Source organism: Hippocampus zosterae, chromosome 2 (assembly GCF_025434085.1).
Source record: "Hippocampus zosterae strain Florida chromosome 2, ASM2543408v3, whole genome shotgun sequence".
NCBI lineage: Eukaryota > Metazoa > Chordata > Actinopteri > Syngnathiformes > Syngnathidae > Hippocampus > Hippocampus zosterae.
Window position 1 is genome coordinate 8424165 of NC_067452.1, and position 23001 is coordinate 8447165.

The window sequence follows — 23001 nt, forward strand, 5'->3', positions numbered from 1 at the left end:
TTAATATGTTCTATGCACCTCCACTGTTCTAAACACAGCATTCTGATTAATATTGTTTTGTGGAATATGAGTTCAGCAGCAAAAGCCATGCCATTTTGCCACTTTCTGTCAACTGAAAATGACCTCACAGTTGCTCAGGCGGCTCAGGTCACGGCAAATCGCGGTTTGCCTGGTTTCTGAAGCTGAGTCATGGTTGGTTGTTGCCTCCGCCTTAAGCAGCTGTGATATCATTTTCAGTCGACAGCGTATGGCAAATTGGCCGCTTCTGAGATGGACAAAAACAAGTATGTTTTATTTTTTAACTTATATTCCACAAATGCAATATTAATCAGAATGCCGTGTTTAGTCTAGTGGGGGTGCATAGAACTTATTGTCAAGAAAATGTTGGGGTTGACTTCGCCTGTAAGTGAATGTAGTTATAAGCAAGAAAACCATGGAAAGTGGCTCAATAGCACCTCATAAATTAAACTCGTATGAGCAATTTTTGCTCCCGTTGTTTTATTTGTCCAAACAAATGTACCTTTAGTTGCACAAGGCAATGTTTCCCACGACTACAGAATTGGACAGCATCAGAATCAAACAAGCTTTTACTTGGCTTTTTTGGCCTGCCTTATGAGCCAATGGGAGAAGAGTCAGTCCAGGCCAATTTAAATGGTATGGCATTTGTTCCATGTTGATACTGTGTGATGTTGTTACTCAAATCCATTATTTCATCTCAGAAGCAGTATTTATGTGTTTAAATGCAGTATGGGTGTGAGTACAAGCCTCTTGTTTCAAATGAACTGCAAAAGTCCTGTATATGGGTCACTTGACAGTTAATAATCAAAACAAATACCGGTACATTTAGTGTAGTCATTAGATAGGCCTATACTGGAGGCACACAGTTGGAAATGGGCTTTAAGACCTTCAGTGTATTGTCTTAACGCTACCCCTCTGTCAGTAGGCCGTGGCACCTCTGCTTGACGCTTTGACCTAGAATTCCTGACAGATTTAAATACACGCCTCCACACTGAAAGCGGCTGGACTGGAGTACCAGAGTAAGTTCTCAGTGGTCAAAAATGATCGAGCATAGACTTCAGTGAATTATGCATGGGCCAGCTTTCACTATTAATTCATCCTGAGAAATAGTTTTCTATTTATTATTCATCTGCGAATGTTTTTTTTTAATATTCCAGGGAGGACACGAAGCAGAGTGTTGTGTTTGGAAGTGTTAGATCACTCCAACTTTGGATTTCACTCAGCGTGTAGTTGATGCTGATCACGACTACAGAATGTGTGTTTGCGCGCGTGTGTGTGTGTGTGTGTGCGCGTGTGTGTTTGTGAGCAATGTCTTTCTTCTGGTCTATATAACTAAATTTAAAAGAATCACATCATACATGCTCAAGGGGAACAGGGTTGAACATTTTTGGCATTCAAGACTCCAAAATAGCCACCTATGAGATCACCATTTTCTGTATCAATAATGAAACCCAACATGATCTACCCACTTGCTGCAGGGGAGCTTTAATCAACAACAGATAGAGATTCTGTCAGAGGATATTAATGTTTACTTTGCGGCCATCTTCTATTCCGAGCAGTGTTCTTTCCCTTTATTGTTGAGAATAGATCCCAAAGCAGACGTGAGATCACCCACACTGAGATCCTCCCAGACAAATCTCCAATGGCTCATCTAGACCCTCGTCAACACAAGTCTGATTAAAGAGCGACTACTTGAGCCACCATTAGAATTTCACTTTCGAATGCATTCCTCTAGGTGTCAAACCCAAGGCAATTGATGTGGACCCGGAGCCGGCCCACCACATCATTTTATGTTGCCCGCGAAAGTAAATCATGCGTGTCAACTTGCATGATCTTTGCTAAAATCTGTAAAGAAATGTCAAATTGTCATGTGTAATAAATGACGTTGAGATTTTACAATCATTTTGTTACCCTGTTTACGCTCACTTGAACAATAATTGAACAAACTATTATCGTTGACTGATGTCAAAACTATCCATCCATTCATTGTCTAATCCACTTATCCTCATCAGGGTCGCAGGCATGTTGGAGCCTATCCCAGGTGTCTTCAGGCTGTAGGCGGGGGACATCCTGAACTGGTTGCCAGCCAATCGCCGGGCACACATAGACGAACAAACATTTGCGTTCAAAATCACACTGAGGGACAATTCAGAGTGTTCCATTCACCTGCCATGCATGTTTTTGGAATGTGGGAGTAAACTGGACTGCCCGGAGAAAACCCATGCAGGCATGGGGAGAACATGCAAACTCCACATGAGAAGGCTGGAGCCAGAATCGAACCCTGCACCTCTGCACTGTCAGGCGGATGTGCTAACCAGTCAAACATTGTGCTCTACCAAAATCCATTAATTTGTTGTGTAGAATTAATAATGTGATGAGACAATTAACTGTCCTAACGGCCCTCCAAGGAAAAACAACTCCAAAGTGGACTGTGACAAAAATGAGGTCGACGCCCCTTCCCTACATAACCTTTCCTTATCATAAGGCATAATTTTCAGAGTGTCTTAAGAGTAACTTATACTACAACGAACCCTGAGGGTAAATATTGTGAAAATACAAACTTTTGAAAAGTGCATCTCTTGCGCAAGAACATCCAGGGCAAAATGGGCTATGTGTCAATGGCTTTATGGCATTATCTACTATAGCACTCAACTATATTTTCTGATGTATTGCTGCACACTTGAAATAATACCTGAACAATCTCTAATGCTGAATAAATTTAATAATGTGACAGGGGGGAAAAGGAGAAACAGTACGGTAGTCAACTGATTAGCATGTCTGCCTCACAATGCAGAGATGCAGGGTTCGATTCCGGCTCCGGCCTTCCTTTGTGGATTTTTCATGTTCTCCCCGTGCCTGCGTGGGTTTTACCTGGGTACTCTGTTTTCCTCCCACATTCCAAAAACATGCATGGCAAATTAATGGAACACTCTAAATTGTACCTTGGTGTGAGTATGAGCGTGAATGGTTGTACGTCTATGTGTGCCCTGCAACCAGTTGAGGGTGTCTCCCCCACTGCCCGAAGACAACTGAGATAGCCTGCAGCACCCCCGCAACTCTTGTGAGAAAATGGATGGCTGACTGGCTGGATGGATGGGGAAAAGGAGGAAGTTGCGTGCAATAAAATCACCATTACTGGTACCAAAATGGGGAAATTTCCAATACATTTGTAACCTTGAAAGAAAGACCAGAAAAGAAAAGACGAGTGCAAAATCTGCCGCTGTTATATTTGATACTGTCTCCTCAAAGACAGCCAACTTTCTGGTTGGTAATTAGGATGGACATGCTGGTTACTCGAAGCCAGTTCCACTTAATAAAGATCATAATTAAATTAGACACACTCTAAATCATTTTCTTTCCCAGAGAACAAAAGTCTGATAAATAGAACCAGATTTCAGGATGCTCAAAATATTAAAAGACTGGGGTTTGATGATGTGTTTGTATTAATGGATGTGTTAAGCAGCTCAAAATCTCTAAAAAGAGATTGATAATTGTGACTAGGGGAAAAAATAACTGAAAGAAGAATGCAAGCCAAAGAAAATCAGTTTGTGCTCCACTTGCAGTACTTATGCGTGTTCAACGACACAACCATCTAGTTTTTGCTAACAGCTTGGCTTCCTTCCATGAATGGTCCCACCAAAAACGAGACATCTTTGCTCTGTATGATTTTGGATTTTACTATGGGCATTCACCCATGTCGAAGTTATTGTACCTGCAAAACAACGTCTTGGGTTTCAGGGAGGAACTTGATGAGGAATCACAACAAAAGAATCAAACGTGCTCATCAATTCAAGACTCCTACGACCCCTTCACTTCAATTAGCTGTTGATGGAAATGTAAGGCCTCAAAAATCACGTCCACCCAAGAGTCCATCGTGAGCCTCACAACTATTTTGCAAAAGCTGAAGTGCTATCCCAAAATGCTGCATTCGGTAGCAACATTCCAGCACTTGGACGATGTGTTAACTTATTTGTCAACCTTTTTAGGACCCAAAACAACAGTCGGAGACTCAGATGAACCATTTAAATTACTTATTACTTGTATGTTTTGCCAATGAACGGTGAAAAACCTGTGGGAGCCCCCTTGCAAAACACTCATGGTATTCAGTTTGACATTTGAGTGGGTTACATTTTGTTTTTAAGCAAACGTTACCGGTTCCTGAGCCGTCACAGTCAACGGTAGTTTGTTTTTTTGTGTTTATTGATTGATTTATTTTTATGGCATCCATCTATCAACCATATACCATCCGTACTGAATGAGAGCCTACCGCAGCTCAATGTGAAAGGTGCGGTCTACCCTGGACTGGTCGGCAGTCAACCACAGAGCACGTATTGAAAACCAAGCCTTCAAAACTCATATTCATACCTATGGACAATTCAGCATCTTGATGAGTCAATGGTTTCATATTTAATGAACCATTACAAACAAATGTGATCGTACGTCAAAACCATTGCACCCAGTGACACCCGAACAAGTCTATTGTATACAGTTACAATCTGAGGGACAATAATGTTATCGTCGGGACTCAGCTAATGTCTCCCCTTATCTTCAATGGTCCCAGTGGGCAACTACAAAGTGAGACTATCGTAACTGCACCAAGAGAGGGAGAGGAAAAGCTGTTGAGAAGCTCTCTGGAACAGGAAGCGGCGTAAGAGTTTTTCAAGGGCTTCGTGGTTTTTGACCCGCCGCCCCCTCCGAAGCGTGAGAAACAAGTCCTTTAAGACCTTCCCAACACACGCATGCATGCACGCACGCACACACACACACACACACACACACACTAAAGCCGCAAACAAAGAGGGAAAAAGCACCAAACCAACAAGATTCCGCAAAACATGTGGGAAACCAATCATACTATTCAACTGGAGCGTGTGGACTTATGCCAACTATGCACCCAATAAAGCCCCCCTGCTAAAAATAAGTATCCAAAGTATGTTTTGCTAAAGATTTCATTCTAAGCCTCACTCAATTTCAGGTTGCTTGAAGCCCAGTCCCCTATATGAGTGCATTGCTGGGTGAAAAAGCTGTCTGTGCACTTGAATGCACCTTTAGTTGGAATTAATAACTCTTCAATTACAGATTATTGAGTTCACCCCAGAGAATGTTTTCTCTTCTGTCATTGTGAGAACACCCCTCGCCCCCACCCCCAAGCCCTCCTCCTCCTCCTCTCACCCATAGTTATAACCCATGTGCCCTTGGTCAAGACAACTGCTGTGATGCAGCTTCCAGGTGCAGATGCCAGAGAAGAATAGTCATGGTCTTCTATTCTTGTATTTTTCCTGCTTAAAGCAAACGACTAAAGGAGCTGATACACACCCTCGCACGTTGTTTCACAAGCTGCGGTTTTAAGGGGCACAGCGATCTCAAATCAGAATTCTCCTCGTTTTAATTGGCGGGACGTAGAACTTGGTAAATGGCCGAGAACGTTACCTCTGGCTTCCACGCGACGTGAGCTTGCGAACTCGGCGGCTGGGTCCTCTTCTGGAGCCACCTCCGAGGCGAGAAGAGCGCGCCTGTACTAGCGGGCGGCGTGAACGCGTAGCCTCGCACCAAGACTGCTAAATCCCCAGTCGTGTTCCGTTTGGAACGCTTTCCTACCTCGTAGTCAAATTGAAAGTTGGACGAAGGGGACACGTCCGAAGGTATGGAGGGAGACGAGATGGATGGTGCGATGGGTTCTTTGAGCGTTAAAGTCTTGATGCGCGCAGACGGGTTCGAGGACGCACCTGCGTCCTGCACAGTTGATCCGGACACCTGCGAGCCACTTGCGATTTCGGTCCCGTTGCCGCATTGTCTGATGATAGCGGGGTCCAGACTCCTAGTTTGCCGAAGTCTCTGTTTGGTTGCAGCCTTCGAGGCTGGAGAAGAGCAGGAGAAGACGCTGTTCAAAAGTCCCTGTCCCGCTGACATGACTCCTGTTTTTGACTCAATGCGTTTTCCTCAGGCTCCGCGATGGTGAGGGTTGCGCAAAAAGTGCCAGGAGGTGAACCGAGGAGGAGTCGGACCTTGCCGCATTTGATTGCAGAAGACGCGCAAGTGGTGCGAGTTCATCCGCGGGGCGGTCATGCCCAAGCCGAAGTGAAAATTGAAGCAGACCGTTTGGGAATGTACATGCAGTTGGAAAGGGAGGGGGCCATAACACTTGAACGTTGCATTATGCGTCCCCACCCCCCGTCCTGTCAATCTCAGGTTCGCAAAATAAGTGTCACTCCCGCAGCCCCCCCCCCCCATTAGTGGTTCATGAGCCATTCTTTATATTTTTTGCTGAAAAACGGATCGACCGTATTTGCTTTTTAATCTCTTTCAATAATGACGAAAGTTGCCGTCAAAGCCCTGATGAAAGTAGTACCGGTAATTAGCGTCATGCAGGGAAATATGTTGGAATTGATCTCTGCCTGTTCTACGATCTTCATATGTTGAGTGTTATCAATGGGTGAATACTGAGTCTTTTAGTGATGTGTCGTTCGCGTAGAGCCGGCTCTTTGAAGTGAACGATGGGAGTCGGCTCCCACCTCATTGGGAGCCGGAAGGGGAGGGTTACACACACACACACACACACACACACACACACACACACGCGCGCGCGCGCGCTGCAGTTTAGAGAAGGGGGAGGGGTTAGAGAAGAGACACACACAGCAGCACACCGAGCAGCACGCGAACAAGACAGACGAGGAGACGAGAGAGTTAGTTAGTGAAAAAAAACAACACGGTGGAAAGTGGAAAGGTGAGAAATGGATAGGAAACGCAATGAAATATGGACTCATTTCAATTTAATTGATAGTTCAAAGGCAGCGTGTAGACTGTGCTAGGTTAAAATATTCCATAGATCAGGCTCCACAAATAACCTGCACAGGCAGATCAGAAATGTCCACCCATCAGTACAATTAGAAGAGAAAAGACAAGCAAGGGAACCAGCTATTATGAAGGTGCTAGTGTGTCTGCAACTGTTGCTGCTGATGCAATGTCACAACTGCCTAGATGTACAACCCAGAGCTCTATGAGCCACTTTATGTAAAAAGCTATAAAACCAGCAAAACAGAACACAATTGATGAGGAACTGGGTAAAATGATTGCAAGGGATTTTCATCCATTTTGTGTTGGCTGTGTGTTGTCGCAACATCTGTCCCCTCAGAGAGAATCTTCTCCAAAACAGGGCAAATATTAACAGAGAGGAGAAAGAGGATCAACCCCTCAAAGCTGAGGCACTTTTTTCTTCTTCATGCCAATCTTCGCTAAAGACAAGCTAAAACCTTTACCTGGATGCTGCTTTTTTCATTTTGTTTTACAAATTTTAATTTATAATTTGTTGTGTAGTATTCAAAGCTTACTTATGTTGTTTTACTGTAAATAGTTAAAAGCTTATAAATATACACATTCAGAGATTGGAAGTTTTTGACGACCTTGTTTTGAGATGGGTCTTTGTAGTACTTTGTTTTTATTTTTGTAGCACTCCATGTTGAGTATGTTCAGAAGAATATAAATAAAGCCACATAAATAATAAATATTTGATATAATGTCTAATTTTTGCATTAGTACTTCATTTTACACATAATATTACGTTATTTTTGGTATTAAATTAATTTAAGCAACAAAAAAACCGAGGAGCCATTTGGGAGCCGAAAGAGCCAAAAGAGCCGGCTCTCTAAAAGGAGCCGGAATTCCCATCACTAGAGTCTTTGCAAGTCCGGTTCTTCCTTGATATTAGTATTTGTTTCACTGATATTTCACGGATTCCAAAGCGGCAATATCATACACACCTACTTTCTAGCATTTCTGATGCTTTTGTACCATAATTTGAAGCATTTTTACCATTTCAGATCATTTAGTTGCAAGATGTTTAGTGGGACATAAATGAATCATGATTTTTAAGAAGATTGAAGGTGGCTCTCGGTCCCAATTCCTCACAAGTGTTTTTTTTTTCTGTACAAATACATTGACTTAGAACACCAGTGTCAAACTCAAGGCCCAGGGGCCCAGATCTGGCCCCCCACATCATTTTTTGGAGCCCACAAAAGCAGCTCAAATATGTCAACTACCATGATCCTTTCTAAAATGGCTACCGACATTTTAAATTCTCATATGTAATAAATAAGAGATATATTCGAAACATTTTCTTGTTACCAAACCCATCATGATAGTAACTTAAACAGTTGCATCAACAGCTATTCTTGACTTCTTTATATGTTTCCTCATAACGGCCCTGCGAGTGAAACGGTAACTAAAATGTGGCCCTCGCCAAAAATTAGTTTGACAGCCCTGACTTTGAGTAATAAAATGTACCCCTCAGGGCAGAATCCCAAAACTTTGTTAAACAAAACAATCATGTCATTGGACTCTTTTGAATGTCACACCATTTAGCACTCTTACAAATTAACATTGTGATCGATGTTCAGCACAGGGAGAGGTGGGAGGGGGACACAACAGGTATGCCCAGCTACAGAGAAATGGATAGCTACATTACAACCCCCAAAGTACAACTCAATGTCACTTTTTAAATTCTGTACATTGAGTTGAATTAATCAGGTCCAGGGTTACATTTAAATAAAAAAATCAAACCATTATTGACCCATAGTTATAACCCATGTGCCCATGTACAGACAATGTACAATTGATAACTGTCAAACATGTGAAGAAGCTGATCATTCGCAAAATCATACCAAAACAAATTGATTTCAAACTATGTTTAGTGTTACAAGTATATTTGATATGCACAGCCTACTACAGCTGACTTCGTGTGAGAGGCAGAATACACTCTGGACTCATTCGCAATCAACGTCAGAACTGTAAGGCAGATGTGCTCACCACTCATATGCTGTTCACCACCTTCTTAAATTATGTCTGTTGGACTCATAAAAACAACTCAGACCCTCTCCTCCTCAGCCTGGCCCAGCAAAAGAACCGCCTGTATTGGTAGTCATGCTGCTGGGGAACTTGATGTTCAATAATGGGGATCGATCCATCCAACCATTATCCAAACTGCTTACCCTCACGAGAGTTGCGGGTGTGCTGGAGCCAATCTGAGCTGTCTCCCGGCAACAGGCAGGACACACCCTGAGCTGGTTGCTGACAATTGCAGAGCACACATACTGTAGACAAACAACCATTTGCGCTTACAAACACACTTAGGGACAATTTAGAGTGTTCAATAAATCTACCACGTATGTCTTTGGAATGTGGGAAGAAACCGGAGTACTCGGAGAAAATACACGCAGGCACGGGGAGAACATGCAAACTCCACATGGGAAGCCCGGGGCCCGGATTCAAATCCTGGACCTCTGTACTGTGAGGAGGACGTGCTAACCAGTTGACAACCATGCCATATGGGGAAGGATAAGCCTCAAACTCAATTTTGTCGCGGCCTACATTGTAGTTACCGTTACCCGTGTTGACTGTCAAACCAAATAAAGAAGTTTAGAATAATGGTTTATTCAATTGTTTAAGTGACTGTCCTGAGGGGTTTAGTAACAAGAACATGCTAACAATATTGCTGTTATTGATCAAATATGAGGATTTGAAATTTTGCAAAATGGAGGCAAGCATCTTGGAATTTGACACACTTGGTTTGCTTTTGAGGGCCACAAAATGATTTGGCAGCCCAGATCTGGCCCCCATGCCTAGAGTTTCACACCTGTGAGATAAATAAATCCATGAGTCTCACATTTTTTCATATCCACAAATGTACTTGGGATTTCCATATGTTTTTCAGATCCACAAATATATGCGTGATTTTCACGTTTAATGTTGTGTGTTTGTGACTTATCATTTGTGGGAGTAAGTCACATATGTGCAAGTCACAAGCAAATCTATCCTTCAAGGCCCAAGTTACAGTGGGAAAAATAAATCAAACGAGTCGAATTGCGTCACCAAATAAGCCAGCCAAGTCGTTCCTTTGTTCACATGAGCCAAAGGTCAAGTCATAAAATCATCCTCGGCAAATTCTGTATGTTGGTTTGCGGACGTTGTATCGGTCTGTCGTGGTGAAGAAGGAGCTGAGCCAAAGGGCGAAGCTCTCAATTTACCGGTCGATCTACGTCCCAACCCTCACCTATGGTCACGAGCTATGGGTCATGACCGAAAGAACGAGATCCCGGATACAAGCGGCTGAAATGAGTTTTCTCCGCAGGGTGTCCGGGCTCTCCCTTAGAGATACGGTGAGAAGCTCAGTCATCCGGGAGGGGCTCAGAGTCGAGCCGCTTCTCCTCCACATCGAGAGGAGCCAGATGAGGTGGCTTGGGCATCTGATTCGGATGCCTCCTGAGCGCCTCCCCGGTGAGGTGTTCCGGTCATGTCCCACCGGGAGGAGACCCCGAGGAAGACCCAGGACACGCTGGAGAGACTATGTCACCCAGCTTGCCTGGGAACGACTCGGGATCCCCCGGGGAGAGCTGGAAGAAGTAGCTAGGGAGAGGGAAGTCTGGGCTTCCCTGCTAAAGCTGTTGCCCCCGCGACCCGGTAAGCGGTAGATGATGGATGGATGGATGGATGGTTTGATGATAGTTATTTTTTCACTCATCTAGACAAAAAAGTACATATCTATCTTGAAAAATTAAATTAAGTCACAGAAAAACAGACATCTCTAAAAATGTAACAATTGTGCATGAATGTTGACAACTACCAATGTATCTAACATGACCACCGCAATGATGAACATTGACATGCTATTCAGTATAATCATCACTCTCTTGGATAAGAGCTTTGGTTAAATAAGTGTTATATGATGCACATAATTTTTATTACCGCAGGGATTTCCAGAGAGTTGTAATCTCTTCAACGCAAGATTTCCGATGCATAAACAGATCAATCGGAAGTTCTTTCTAAGAACACGCTGGTATTGCTGTCGCCTGGTCTCTTGGAACAGATACCCGGAACAGGTATCTGGCGCTGTTTGCCAATCTCTTTGACTTCCTGGTAACAAACAAGGAAGGATATAATCAGGAACATCGAAGAGCAGCCCTCACAAACAGTATTATTGGTCATTAAAAAAGGAAGGTTTATGAACATTCCAGCCAAAGTGGAGATTTGCAGATATCACTGGATCCACATTTGACTGTGGGCAGTTATAATGGGAGATTTCCAGCATCACTCTGTTACAAAAATCCTCTGACGTCACATGCGTAACTTCTGTTTTCATAAGAGACAGCATGGATACCTGCAAAAACTGTGTTGGTGATGACCATTCTCCAAGCGCTTTTAGCTCGCTCATTTTTGCTTTTATTCCACCTCCCCGACAACCGTACAAATGAACATCTGACACATGAGCTCCTTGCTCTGCACGAAGTATTCATGTGACATCACTGAAAAGTAGCTTTTAGATTTCTCAATAATTAGTCATTAAGATTTTCAATCTGCCTGCACATACGTCCTGCGTCCTGCGAGTGGACCACTCCACCATCTGTCATCATAAACATTGCGTCTATTTATTTACCGGTAGTTATTGATATATCCATTTTCTACTTCAACTGGTTGCCAGCCAATCACAGGGCACACATACTGTACAACCATCACTCACACTCACATCGCGGGACAATTTAGAGCAGTGGTCACCAACATGGTGCCCGCGGGCACCAGGTAGCCCGTGAAGACCACTTGAGTAGCCCGCCAGTGCCTGGACATTGTGATTTGCTAGTAGAAATTATGATTTAAAAATGCAAACATTGGCAGTACTGTGAGACATTTCGAAACACGATCAAAGTCTGACAATTTAAATCATCAAGTATTAAAAATAACACATCCTCATATTATTGAAGGTATTTTGGACAAATATGTTATTTCAGACGTGTATCAATTTGGTAGCCCTTCACACAATCGGTACACATGAAGTTGCCCTCATCCTCAAAAATGTTGGTGACACCTGATTTAGACTCTTCCATTAACTTGCCGTGGATGTTTTTGGAATGTGGGAGGAAACCTGAGTACCTGGCCAAAACCCACGCAGGCACGGGGAGAACATGCAAACTCAACACAGGAAGCCCAGAGCCGGAATCAAACCCTACGCCTCTGCACTGTGTGGCCGACACGCTAACCTGTTGACTATCAGGCCACCTCCTGAAGAGGGGCACAGGGGTTGCTGGAGTCTATCCCAGATGACTTTGGGCGAAAAGCAGACTACACTCTGACTACTCGCTGCCCATCTTCAAAACCTGCCTCAAAACTCACTTGTATTCTTTGGCATTTGACTCAGCATGACTTAGATTTGTTCTTGGTTTTGCTGTTCAGTGCTTTCTAACGTCTTTATTAACGATTTGCTTTACTGTTTGTTGTATATGTTAAATTGCTCCATGTACAGCACTTTGTATGCAGTGATGGCTGTTTGAAAGTGCTCTAGAGTTGAGTTGAGTTGAGTTGAACTGGTGGCCAGTCAGTCGCAAAGCACATGTAGAGACAAACAACCAGCCAGACCCACATCCATACTGTCGGTGAGTGGGAACCGATGCCACGCTGCCCGAATACAAGTCAGGGGAGTGTACCACCAGGATGTAATGTATGTATTGTATTGTTTGCAAATCCGATTTCTATTTCATTTAAAATCCACTTTTTTGATTGATTACAAATAAAGACACATTTCTCTCGATAATTGCAAAGCTTTTGTGACGAATTACTTTATTGCAAAATCCAACCTGGCCTACCGATTCTTTTTGTTGATGAATGGTTTGCATTTTGTGCCATGGCATGCATATTACTTTATTGACGATGTAACTCATGATAGTTGTGGCTGAATTAATTCTGAAGTTTATAAAATCATTCCGTCCGGAAATGTCATAATGAGCCGTAACATATTACAAACACATCCGATGACTTCATCACAGGGTAAAAGTAGAAGGTCTTGAACTGCTCAAGTCAATCAGTAAACCGTAACCCAACAGAGCATGCATGTTCCTTCCTGTAGAGGAGACTGGAGGGGGAAAACACCAGAAACAAACAAGAACTGAAAAGAGGCTGCAGAAAATACCTGGAGAAGCATTTCACATGAGGAATGCAGCAGTCTAGTCAAGAGAATGGTTCACAGACTCTATGCAATAGGTGTCAAACTCAGGTTCTGGAGGGCCACTGTCCTACATGTTTTGCAAGTCTCCCTGTTGCAACACACTTGATTCAAATGAACAGGTTCAATGTCAGGCTTCCGCAGAGCTTGCCGATGATCTGTAGTGCTGTACATGGAGCAATTTAACATGCACAATAAACAGTAAGACAAATCGGTAATAAAGGCGGTAGAAAGCACCAAACAGTAAAACCAAGAACAAATCTAAGTCATGCTGAATCGAATGCCAAAGAATACAAGTGAATCTTGAGGAGTGCTTTGAAGATGGGCAGCGAGGAGGCTTGCCGAATGTTCAGTGGTACGTCATTCCAGAGAGAGGGACCAGGAACAGAAAAGACTCGATCCCCTCTGCGCCTCAGTTTAGTTCTTGGTACTTCTAATAATGTCTGGTCGACAGACCTGAGGCGCCGGGCAGGTGTGTAGGGGCGGATGAGCTCGGAGAGGTAAGGTGGCGCGAGATTATTCAGAGATTAGAAAACAAAGAGGAGGATATTGAAAATAACTCTAAAATGAATGGGGAGCCAGTGAAGGGATGCCAGAGTAGGAGTTATGTGCTCCCTATTATGAGTACCAGTCAAGAGGCGAGCAGCGGCATTCTGGACCAACTGAAGGCGCTTAATGGAGGACTGGCTGACTCCAAAGTAAAGTGCATTGCAGTAATCGAGCCGGGATGTGACGAAGGCATGTATTACTGTCTCTAAGTGTTCATGGAAGAGGAGAGTTTTTATTTTGGCCAGCTGTCTAAAGTGAAAGAAGCTGGATTTAACAACGGCATCAATTTGCCGATCGAGTTTGAAATCACCGTCCAGTTTAAGGCCCAAGTTTGAGACTGTTGACTTAAGATAAGGAGACAGGGGGCCCAAGTCTACAGGATGGAATGTACAAGGGCCACTGGGACCAAACAATATCACCTCTGTCTTCTTTTCGTTGAATTTCAAGAAATTTTGTGCCATCCAGGTTTTGATTTCGTCCAGACCGGATAGGAGTGGCCTTAATGAGAAGGCGTCTTTCTTGCTCAGTGGGACATAGATCTGGCAGTCATCCGCATAGCAGTGGAAGGGAATACCATGTTTCCTTAAGATCGAGCCCAATGGGAGCAGATACAGCGAGAACAGCAGCGGCCCCAGAATTGAGCCCTGTGGAACACCAAATGACAGGGGAGCAGTGCGTGACTCAGATCAGCCAAGGCAGACACAAAAGGTTCTGTCAGCTAGATAGGACCTAAACCACTCAAGAGCACTGCCTCCAATGCCCACCAAGTGCTGCAAACGAGTCAGCAGAATACTGTGATCCACTGTATCAAATGCTGCAGTTAAGTCCAATAAATCTAGACACACGTGGTCTCCAGAGTCATTTGCCAGGAGGATGTCATTAGAAACGCTTAACATGGCTGACTCCGTGCTATGCATCATCTTGAAACCTGACTGGAAGACCTCCAAGAAGTTATGTTCATCCAAGAACAGTTTCAACTGCATGTGCACCACTTTTTCCAGAATTTCGGAAATGAAAGGCAGTTTGGAAATGGGCCTGAAACTTGACAACACATCTGGATCAAGACCAGGTTTCTTGATCAAGGGTTAGACCACAGCATGTTTAAACTGTTGGGGAACTACACCAGAAGAGAGGCTGCTGTTGATGATATCCAAGACCGATGCACCAACACTCGGGAGAACCTCCTGAAAGAAGTGCGGGGGAAGAGAGTCGCAAGGGGAGCCAGATGGCTTCGTCTGGCGACCTACATCCTCCAAGAGCGCCAAGGACACAGTTTCAAAAGAATTTAGTACAGCTGAACATGGAACATGGACAGAGGGGTCAGATGCGGTATTTGAGACCGGAGTACTAGCTGTAGAGACCTTATCAGTGAAAAACTGAAGGAATCTGTTGCACATCTCGGTTGAAGAATCCGAGCAAGTAGGCAGAGGGGGGTTGAGTACAGAATCTATTGTTTTAAATAGTGCGCGTGGGTTGTGACGGTTAGCTAGAATAAGGTTCGACAAATATTCACTTTTGGCTTCTTTCACTGTGAGCTGGAAGTTACGCCAGCAGTCTTTCCAAATTTGATAAGAGACATGCAATTTGTCTTTTTGCCACTTGCATTCAGCTTTGCGACACCCCTGCCTAGCTGCGCGGGTAATGTCATTAAACCATGGCTCGGGTTTAGGTTTTGGGAGCACAGTTTTAGAAGGAGCCACCAAATCCAGGATGGCACGGCATGACGAGTCGAACCAAGAGGTGAGTTCCTCTGTGTTAGACGAGGGTTAGAAGAGGAGTTAAGAACCATTTTAAATACTGACACAAGGGAGCACAGGAATGTGCAGTGCTTTTCTTCCACTATAGGTGAATGCAATGTCTGAGCCATGGAAATATTATTTGAGGACGACATTGTGATGTTCATATACCATGTTGCGGTGTTCTGCTATTAAACAGCTGCAAAGATCGCCGGTTGGACGGGAGCGGAACTGCACACAATCGAAAACTCCCGCGATTCGTTTTGTCTTATTGTCTGTGTGCGGCTCTCCTGGGCTGAAGCTGTGAGCACACTGTGGCGTCGCGCATGCGTCTGTTTCCTGACACAATCATCCGTTTTGAATGCGTGTGTATTGGGATAGACGCGTGCTGACGCCTATGTATAAGCACACCTTCAGTTCAGAGGAGCCAATCAGCGCATCGTTATCGCCGACATGCCCTGCTCAGCCAGGGTCTCCAGTGAGTCAAACATTATACACACACAAAGTCGCGCTGCCGCGGTCCTCTGCATTACATCTGTTAGTGCACGCAAAGCATACAATGGATAATTTTAACAAGCGATCGCGGGAATGCGCAGATTGTAGTCCACAAATATAAAATGTATAACGTAAAAATCACTTTATAAATTATTATTTTATACAATTTGCCGAGGGTCAGGACAGAGGAGGTCGACGGTCCGGTCGTGGATCGCGGTTAGAGGGGGTTAGATGATTCATTCATTCATTCATCTTCCGAACCGCTTTATCCTCTCTAGGGTCGCGGGGGGTGGTGGAGCCTATCTCAGTTGTCTTTGGGCAGTAGGTGGGGGACACCCTGAATCAGTTGCCAGCCAATCACAGGATAAACAGAGACGAACAAACATCCACACCCACACTCACACTTAGGGACAATTTAGAGTGTTCAATCAGCCTGCCATGCATGTTTTTGAAATGTGGGAGGAAACCGGCGTACCCGGAGAAAACCCACGCAGGCCCGGGGAGAATATGCAAACTCTACACAGGGAGGCCAGAGCTAGAATTGAACCCGGTACCTCTGCACTCTTAAGTCGACGTGCTAACCACTGGACTCCCGGGCCGCCCTGGTTAGACTATTGTTATTAAATTTAAGTTCATTTCATAACGTCCGTTCCAAAACATTTGCTTTCTTGAAAAGTGGGTGGCGTAAAAGGTGCTCTGTCCTGAGTCGCTCAACACATCGAGACTTAAAAACCATGAAATAAAAGCTGGAATTATGAACTTTTGCCTCATCTGCATCTTTTGATCTGAAACCAAAATGTTTTCAGTGTACAACAAAAATAAAGGATTTGACATTGCCTTTCCAATACTTTTGGAAGGGACTTTGTGTTCACCAAATCCAAACAAAACTCTACTTAGTTCACTTAGATTTACTGTCACCCATGAGAGACTTTAACCAAATTGGCCACCACAATACTAAACTCAAATAACTAATCGACCCGAACCACCGTATTTTTTTTCTCGTGTTTGTTCCAAGTGCATTAGGAATTAGTAAATTTGTGTCCTCCAAAAACATGGATTTATTCACAGCTTACTGCCCCGTCCGTGTTCACATAGAGGAGTGAACCAGCCTATTAATTTGGGAATTTGAATGGCATGCAGGACTAAATAGTATCACATTAAAATCATTGACTGTTCTGGCACTTAATGGTGGTAAACTGTTCAAGTCAAGTCAACTTTTTTGTCAAATATGCTCTATGCGAAATATACAGCCCAGATTAAATTTCTTTCCTCTCAACCACAGTGCAAACAAAGGAGAGAAAGGAGCCGCTGCGGGTGCCTGCGCCGCAATCAACAGAACAGTGAACGTAAAATCACAAAATAATACACCACAACACTTCTCTGCATACGCTTTGTTGTTTGAAGCAGTTATAGATGAAAGAGGATCAAATAAAAGTGCCCTTTCACAAGTGGATCAGAGACATCATGTTGAAATGTGCACGTCTGCTACAAGCTAAGTTTGAAAGCAAACAGGAAGCTGTAGCGTCCATTGACAAAAAAAGAGATTGCTCACATCTCCTGTCCCATGTAAATCCACTTCAATTCCAAGCAACAACTCCCAGTTCCACATACGCGTCGGCGCTCCGTGCTGACGCTTCTTCTCATTCTTCTCATCGTTGGCTCCACAAGCCATCCATCCAGCCCGCCGCAGACTGTCCAACAGTGCCGAAATTTCCGCTGAATAAAGTGGGGCTGCGAAAATTGCTGCCCATTTCAGGCGCAAAAAACACAAGTGACCCGGGGCTGTACAGTAACGACAGTCAAATGGCACCGACATTCCTCCCAATCAAAATCAGTGCTGGTATACACGTGCTGCCGAGAAGGCGCAGCAGTTTTGCGCCACATTTGAATACAAATTAGTACCAACTGGTTTGCTTTAATCACCTGTGCTTGAAGCTTCATGCTCGGCGTTATTTAAACAGATGCTTGTACTTGAGTGCCATCACCTCAGGATTTGTTATGTGAGTCAGGCATGAGTCCACATACAGTGTACTGGTATGTGTTTTATCAGTAGCTAGGTTAGTTAGAATGGGAGACAACACAAGATGGTTATAGTATTGGAAAAATTAAAATAGACTGCGGGGGGCTGTTGGGAGGAAGTTGGCTGACATCTTACAATAGAGGATATGAAGCTGCACTACATTCCGCGCACACTTAGACACACACACACACACACACACACACACACACACACACAGCATGACGTGACACACTGATAACAGCTGAGATAGATTCAACCTGTCTAAAAACAGTGAGAAGGGCGGGAAGAGAACTCTGCGTGCCAAAATCACAGAATGAAAACAAAGTACGTGGAAATATCAACTAAGCCATTTTGTGAAGACTTTTGAAATCATATTAATAAAGAGAATCTCTCAATGTTGCAATATAATAGTTTAACAACTACCGGTACATGTTTTGAGTCCAGCTTCTCTGTCTATCCTGCTTTTGACACTAATGAAGTCCTGCTCATCATGAGTAGTATGTGGACATTGCATGAAAAACATTGAATGCCAAATGTGTGTAAACATATCAGGCGTAGCCAGTTTGAAGAAAATAAATAATTAGGGCATGCACCTCAAGCCAGTTCTGTTGAGTGTTATATACACACACCATATTTGGTAAACAATAGCAGAGCCGTACAGCCTGAAACCACTTAAAGCTGAATGAGTGATTCGCTACAGCTGCACAGACATGCTTTCCTGCCCTGTGGTCAGTGTTACATTGCATTGTCCAAGAACAACTAACAGATTTGAATGTGTAGGGGTCACAAGTTTAGAAACAAAAGAAATGGAATTACTGATTGGCCTACTTTTGGAACATAAAACAGAATACCGGTACTTACGGCCCGCTGCCGAGTTCCATTTGTTAACGCAAACATATTAAGTGGAGGACTGAAAATTGTCTGGAATGCACTCCAAAGTCAAATATTAGGTACACAAGAACACTCACAGGATAGCAATTGCAAGTGTTTCAGAAATAAGGGAGTGTGTGTGTGTGTGTGTGTGTGTGTGTGTGTGTGTGTGTGTGTGTGTGTGTGTGTGTGTGTGTGTGTGTGTGTGTGTGTGTGTGTGTGTGTGTGTGTGTGTGTGTGTGTGTGTGTGTGCGTGCGCGCGCGTGGGTGCATGTGTTTGCTTGGTCTTAATTAAAAATAGATATTATCTCTATAATTGTGACATGGTTGCAGTTTGCATTGATGTAGACTTGCTTGAAGCACCATATGTCACGTGCCTATTATTTTGTCCATCTCATGTTTATTACAGTTGGTTACAAAACCAGATGTGTGCGTAAAATTTTGCTCATTTCAAGTTTTTTCAGAATTCAGTAATTGCAATAAAACTGTATTTTATCCCATTGGACCAGATTTGTTGCAAGGTGTGACGAGTTTTCGCGTAGTCCTTGTGCAGCTGGTACTGACTGTAAAACCATACACAGAAGTAGAATTATAAATGGATGAATAAATTGAGACAATAATAGGTAACGTTGCCCGAAGTGACTTGATTGGATTTTTATACACTAACCAGCCACAACAATGACCACTCACGTTCATGTATTACATCACACTAATTGTGTTTTGTCACATTTATGGCGGTCTGTAACTAACCGAAGTTCTGAGGAATTATGATGTCGTATAGATCTACCCACCAAGGCAAACCACAAATCCAATACAAGCACATTGTTAAATTAAGACCACCCAGTCAGTGTCAATGAAAATTGAACTGTGATGTCTTTGTCAAGGCAACCAAAAGGATCATATCATATAATATTCTGCAAATTGTCAAAATATTCTGTCTGGTAAGTGAAAACAACAGTGACAGGGGTACCAGCAGTAAATCTCCTGTCTCTGCTCCCCTTGCACTGACGTTAAGTGACGTTTGTTTACGTTAATATTGCTGAGAATTAGGAACAAACAGCGGGAATCATTGCCTGCTCTGGTGCCATGTCATGTAAGATCACTATTATGCTGCCATCTTTCGACCAGTTGGTGGAGCTGCTGCACTAAGGTTAAGGGCGACAGACATTCCATCATTTCGCACAGTTTCACAAAATTATGTGCAAACGTAACATATAGCCAATCGGTAAATGGCTATATGTACAACGGATACCGCATCGTGTGCCACTGTTTATCTGGGTCTCCTCGGCACTTATTTCAACCAAATCGGAGGATTAGCATTTCTGTATGTGCCTTTTAAATTTCCAAACTACCAGTTAGACCAGGGGTGGGCAAACTTTTTGGCTCGGGGGCCGCATTGACTTTTAAAATTTGACAGAAGGGCCAGGTCAGCACGAGCTATGGTACATTTAAAAAAATTAATGCCATATCAATCCATATCAAACATCAACAGAACAAAAGCATGACAATACTGTATTAATATACTTTTTAAAATGACAACAGTGTTATTAATGACCTATTTTAGCCTGTGCATTGCTGCAGATGGGTTGTGATCAGACCAGTAGAAGTAGAGCGATACAGAGGTCCTAGGTGGTCGAAAAGACCCCCCTCCCGGTGTTCTGCAACTTCAAGTCAATGCGCCACCTGGCAGTGAAATGCCTGTCATTACAAGTCCAATTGAAATGAATGCAATCATTTACATCGAACCTCAATTGTGGACCAACCTTCGGCGGGACGGATTAAAAAGACCAACGGGCCGGATTCGGCCTGCGGGCCGTAGTTTGCTCACCGCTGATTTAGTGCAAATTCCACCAACAGTGGAAAATTATTTCAGCCCACATCATGTGTTATACATAATCCAATAATATTGAGCAGGATAAGGTCTATGTTTAGGGAAGACTGCAAAACAAAATTGGTCTGATCCACCATGAATGGATGGGGATGGAAACATACTTAAAATTGGTTATTTTCATGCTAAATATAGCACTAATTGCTCCACACAAGTCTCGAGGAAAGTTACACAGAATATACCAAACGTATATTTGAATAAAATATTAAACATAGTGACACACATAAAATCTGAAAATATCGAACTTCAGGGAACGTCAGCACTTTTCTGACCTCAAATTTGTTCAGAGCTTTTCGAGTGGGATTCATTGCTGGAGATGATGAAGCAATTTGGAAAAAGGGAAAGAAGGTGCAATTTCATGTATACTAATATTAAAAAAAAAAATCCCCGTCTCACCCCTCGAGTGGTGTCTGTCCCTCATTCAGCTCGGGCCCTCTACCAGAGGCCAGGAAGCTTGAGGGTTCTTGCTGTTCCCAGCACTGCATATTTCTGGACTGAGATGTCCGATTTTCTTCCTGGGATCTGTTGCAACCACTCATCTAGTTTGGGGGTCACTGCCCCAAGTGCTCCGACCACCACAGGCACGACTATCACCTTTACCTTCCAGGCTCTCTCCAGTTCCTCTCTGAGCCCTTGGTATTTCTCGAATTTCTCGTGTTCCTTCTTTCTGATGTTTCCATCACTTGGGACTGCTATATCCACTAGAACGGCTTTTCCTCTGCCCTTTATGTATGATCTATGATATATATATATATATATATATATATATATATATATATATATATACGTATATATATATATATATATATATATACAGTATATATATATATATATATATCATAGATATATATACAGAATTGGATGAGATGTTACATTCAAATTATATGATTATAAGTTGGAAAAGGTAATGAAAGGCTAACATCCATCCATCCATCCATCCATCTTCAACAGCGCTCATCCGAAACAGGGTTGAGGGGAGTTGTTGGGCCTATCCAAACAGACTACGGGCGGAAGGCAGACTGCACCTTGAACTGGCTGCCAGTCAGTCACAGGGCATATATGGAGGGCGGTAGAAAGCACCAAACAGTAAAACCAAGAACAAATCTAAGTCATGCTGAATCGAATCCCAAAGAATACAAGTGAATCTTGAGGAGTGCTTTAAAGATGGGCAGCGAGGAGACTTGCCGAATGTTCAGTGGGAGGTCATTCCAGAGAGAGGGACCAGCAACAGAAAAGGTTCGATCCCCTCTGAGCCTCAGTTTAGTTCTTGGTACTTCTAACAAAGACTGGTCCACAGACCTGAGGCGCCGGGCAGGTGTGTAGGGGCGGATGAGCTCAGAGAGGTAAGGTGGCGCGAGATTATTTAGAGATTTGATAACAAAGAGGAGGATCTTGAAAATAACTCTAAAATGAATGGGGAGCCAATGAAGGGATCCCACGCTGCCCACTCACACTTCACTACTACACCATCAGCAACTGGGTAGCTATACAGAATGCGCATATTCACAAGGCAATGATGAAATGTCAACACTAAATGAGGTATTTGGTAGGCAGTGAATAAGGAAGATGCAGAGTATCGTATTGTGCACTGATAAATTAATTAATCTTGGATTATAGTTGTGTCATTTATGGATCAGCAGCAAATACATATCTCCAAAAGTTAGCTCGTATTCAATATCAGCAGCAGCATTCTGGACCAACTGGAGATGCTTAATGGAGGATTGGCTAACTCCAAACCTGACTGGTTTATCCTCCCAAGGGTCATGGACTTGCTGAGCCTATCCCAGCTGTCTTCGGGCGGTAAGCGGGGTACACCCAGAACTGGTTGCCTGCCAATTGCAGACATTTCTTAGTCCAGAATTTAATATAGAAGTAGCAAAGAGGCTTCATGAGCGAGTTTCTGTCTATACTGGGAAAATGCTGACAATCGTGTTTCGCATCGCAATTGATAGCGGAAATTAGTTCATTCATGGCGATTGACTGCTGTGATTCCAGCTCATCGTTATCCTCTTTGAAGATAAGAAGAAAGTCAAAATGATAGACCAAGATATCTTTAGAATCCAAATGGTGGATGGGTCGATTGTGTTTTTATGGGAAGTGTTAAGCATGTCTTATTTGGGTGTGCAAACCGAGGTTGGGAAAATACATCATATAAGATTATAAAATTAATGGCAGGATGAAAAGTCAATTTAGTTTTTAAATTCTGAGCCAGAGTTCAGCAAGGAAAGAATATCAGTCGTTATTGTTCAATTTGAGGGAAATTGATGTGATTTGGAGGATAAAGTTTTTCCCTACTATATTTCGTATTCCTCTGAGAATGAGTAAATCCTTATCTGTCTCTTTTGGTCTTTGGTCAACTGTCGGGAGCATTGCTTGGAAAGTCCCTTTGCGATCTCCTGTACAGTAGATGGCGGTATTCATAAAAACATGCAATATGCCAAAA

General features: G+C 43.3%; 1 protein-coding gene across 1 annotated transcript in view; it reads right to left on the reverse strand.

Annotated features, from left to right (window-relative positions):
• LOC127592081 (rho GTPase-activating protein 6-like) overlaps nucleotides 1–6130 on the reverse strand; it is a 76356-nt gene extending 70226 nt beyond the window's left edge. The window contains exon 1 of the mRNA XM_052052535.1: nucleotides 5449–6130. Within this exon, the coding sequence (XP_051908495.1) occupies nucleotides 5449–5928 (480 nt within the window). The 5' untranslated portion in view covers nucleotides 5929–6130. The remainder of the gene's footprint in view (nucleotides 1–5448) is intronic.
• Between the last annotated feature and the right edge of the window lie 16871 nt (nucleotides 6131–23001).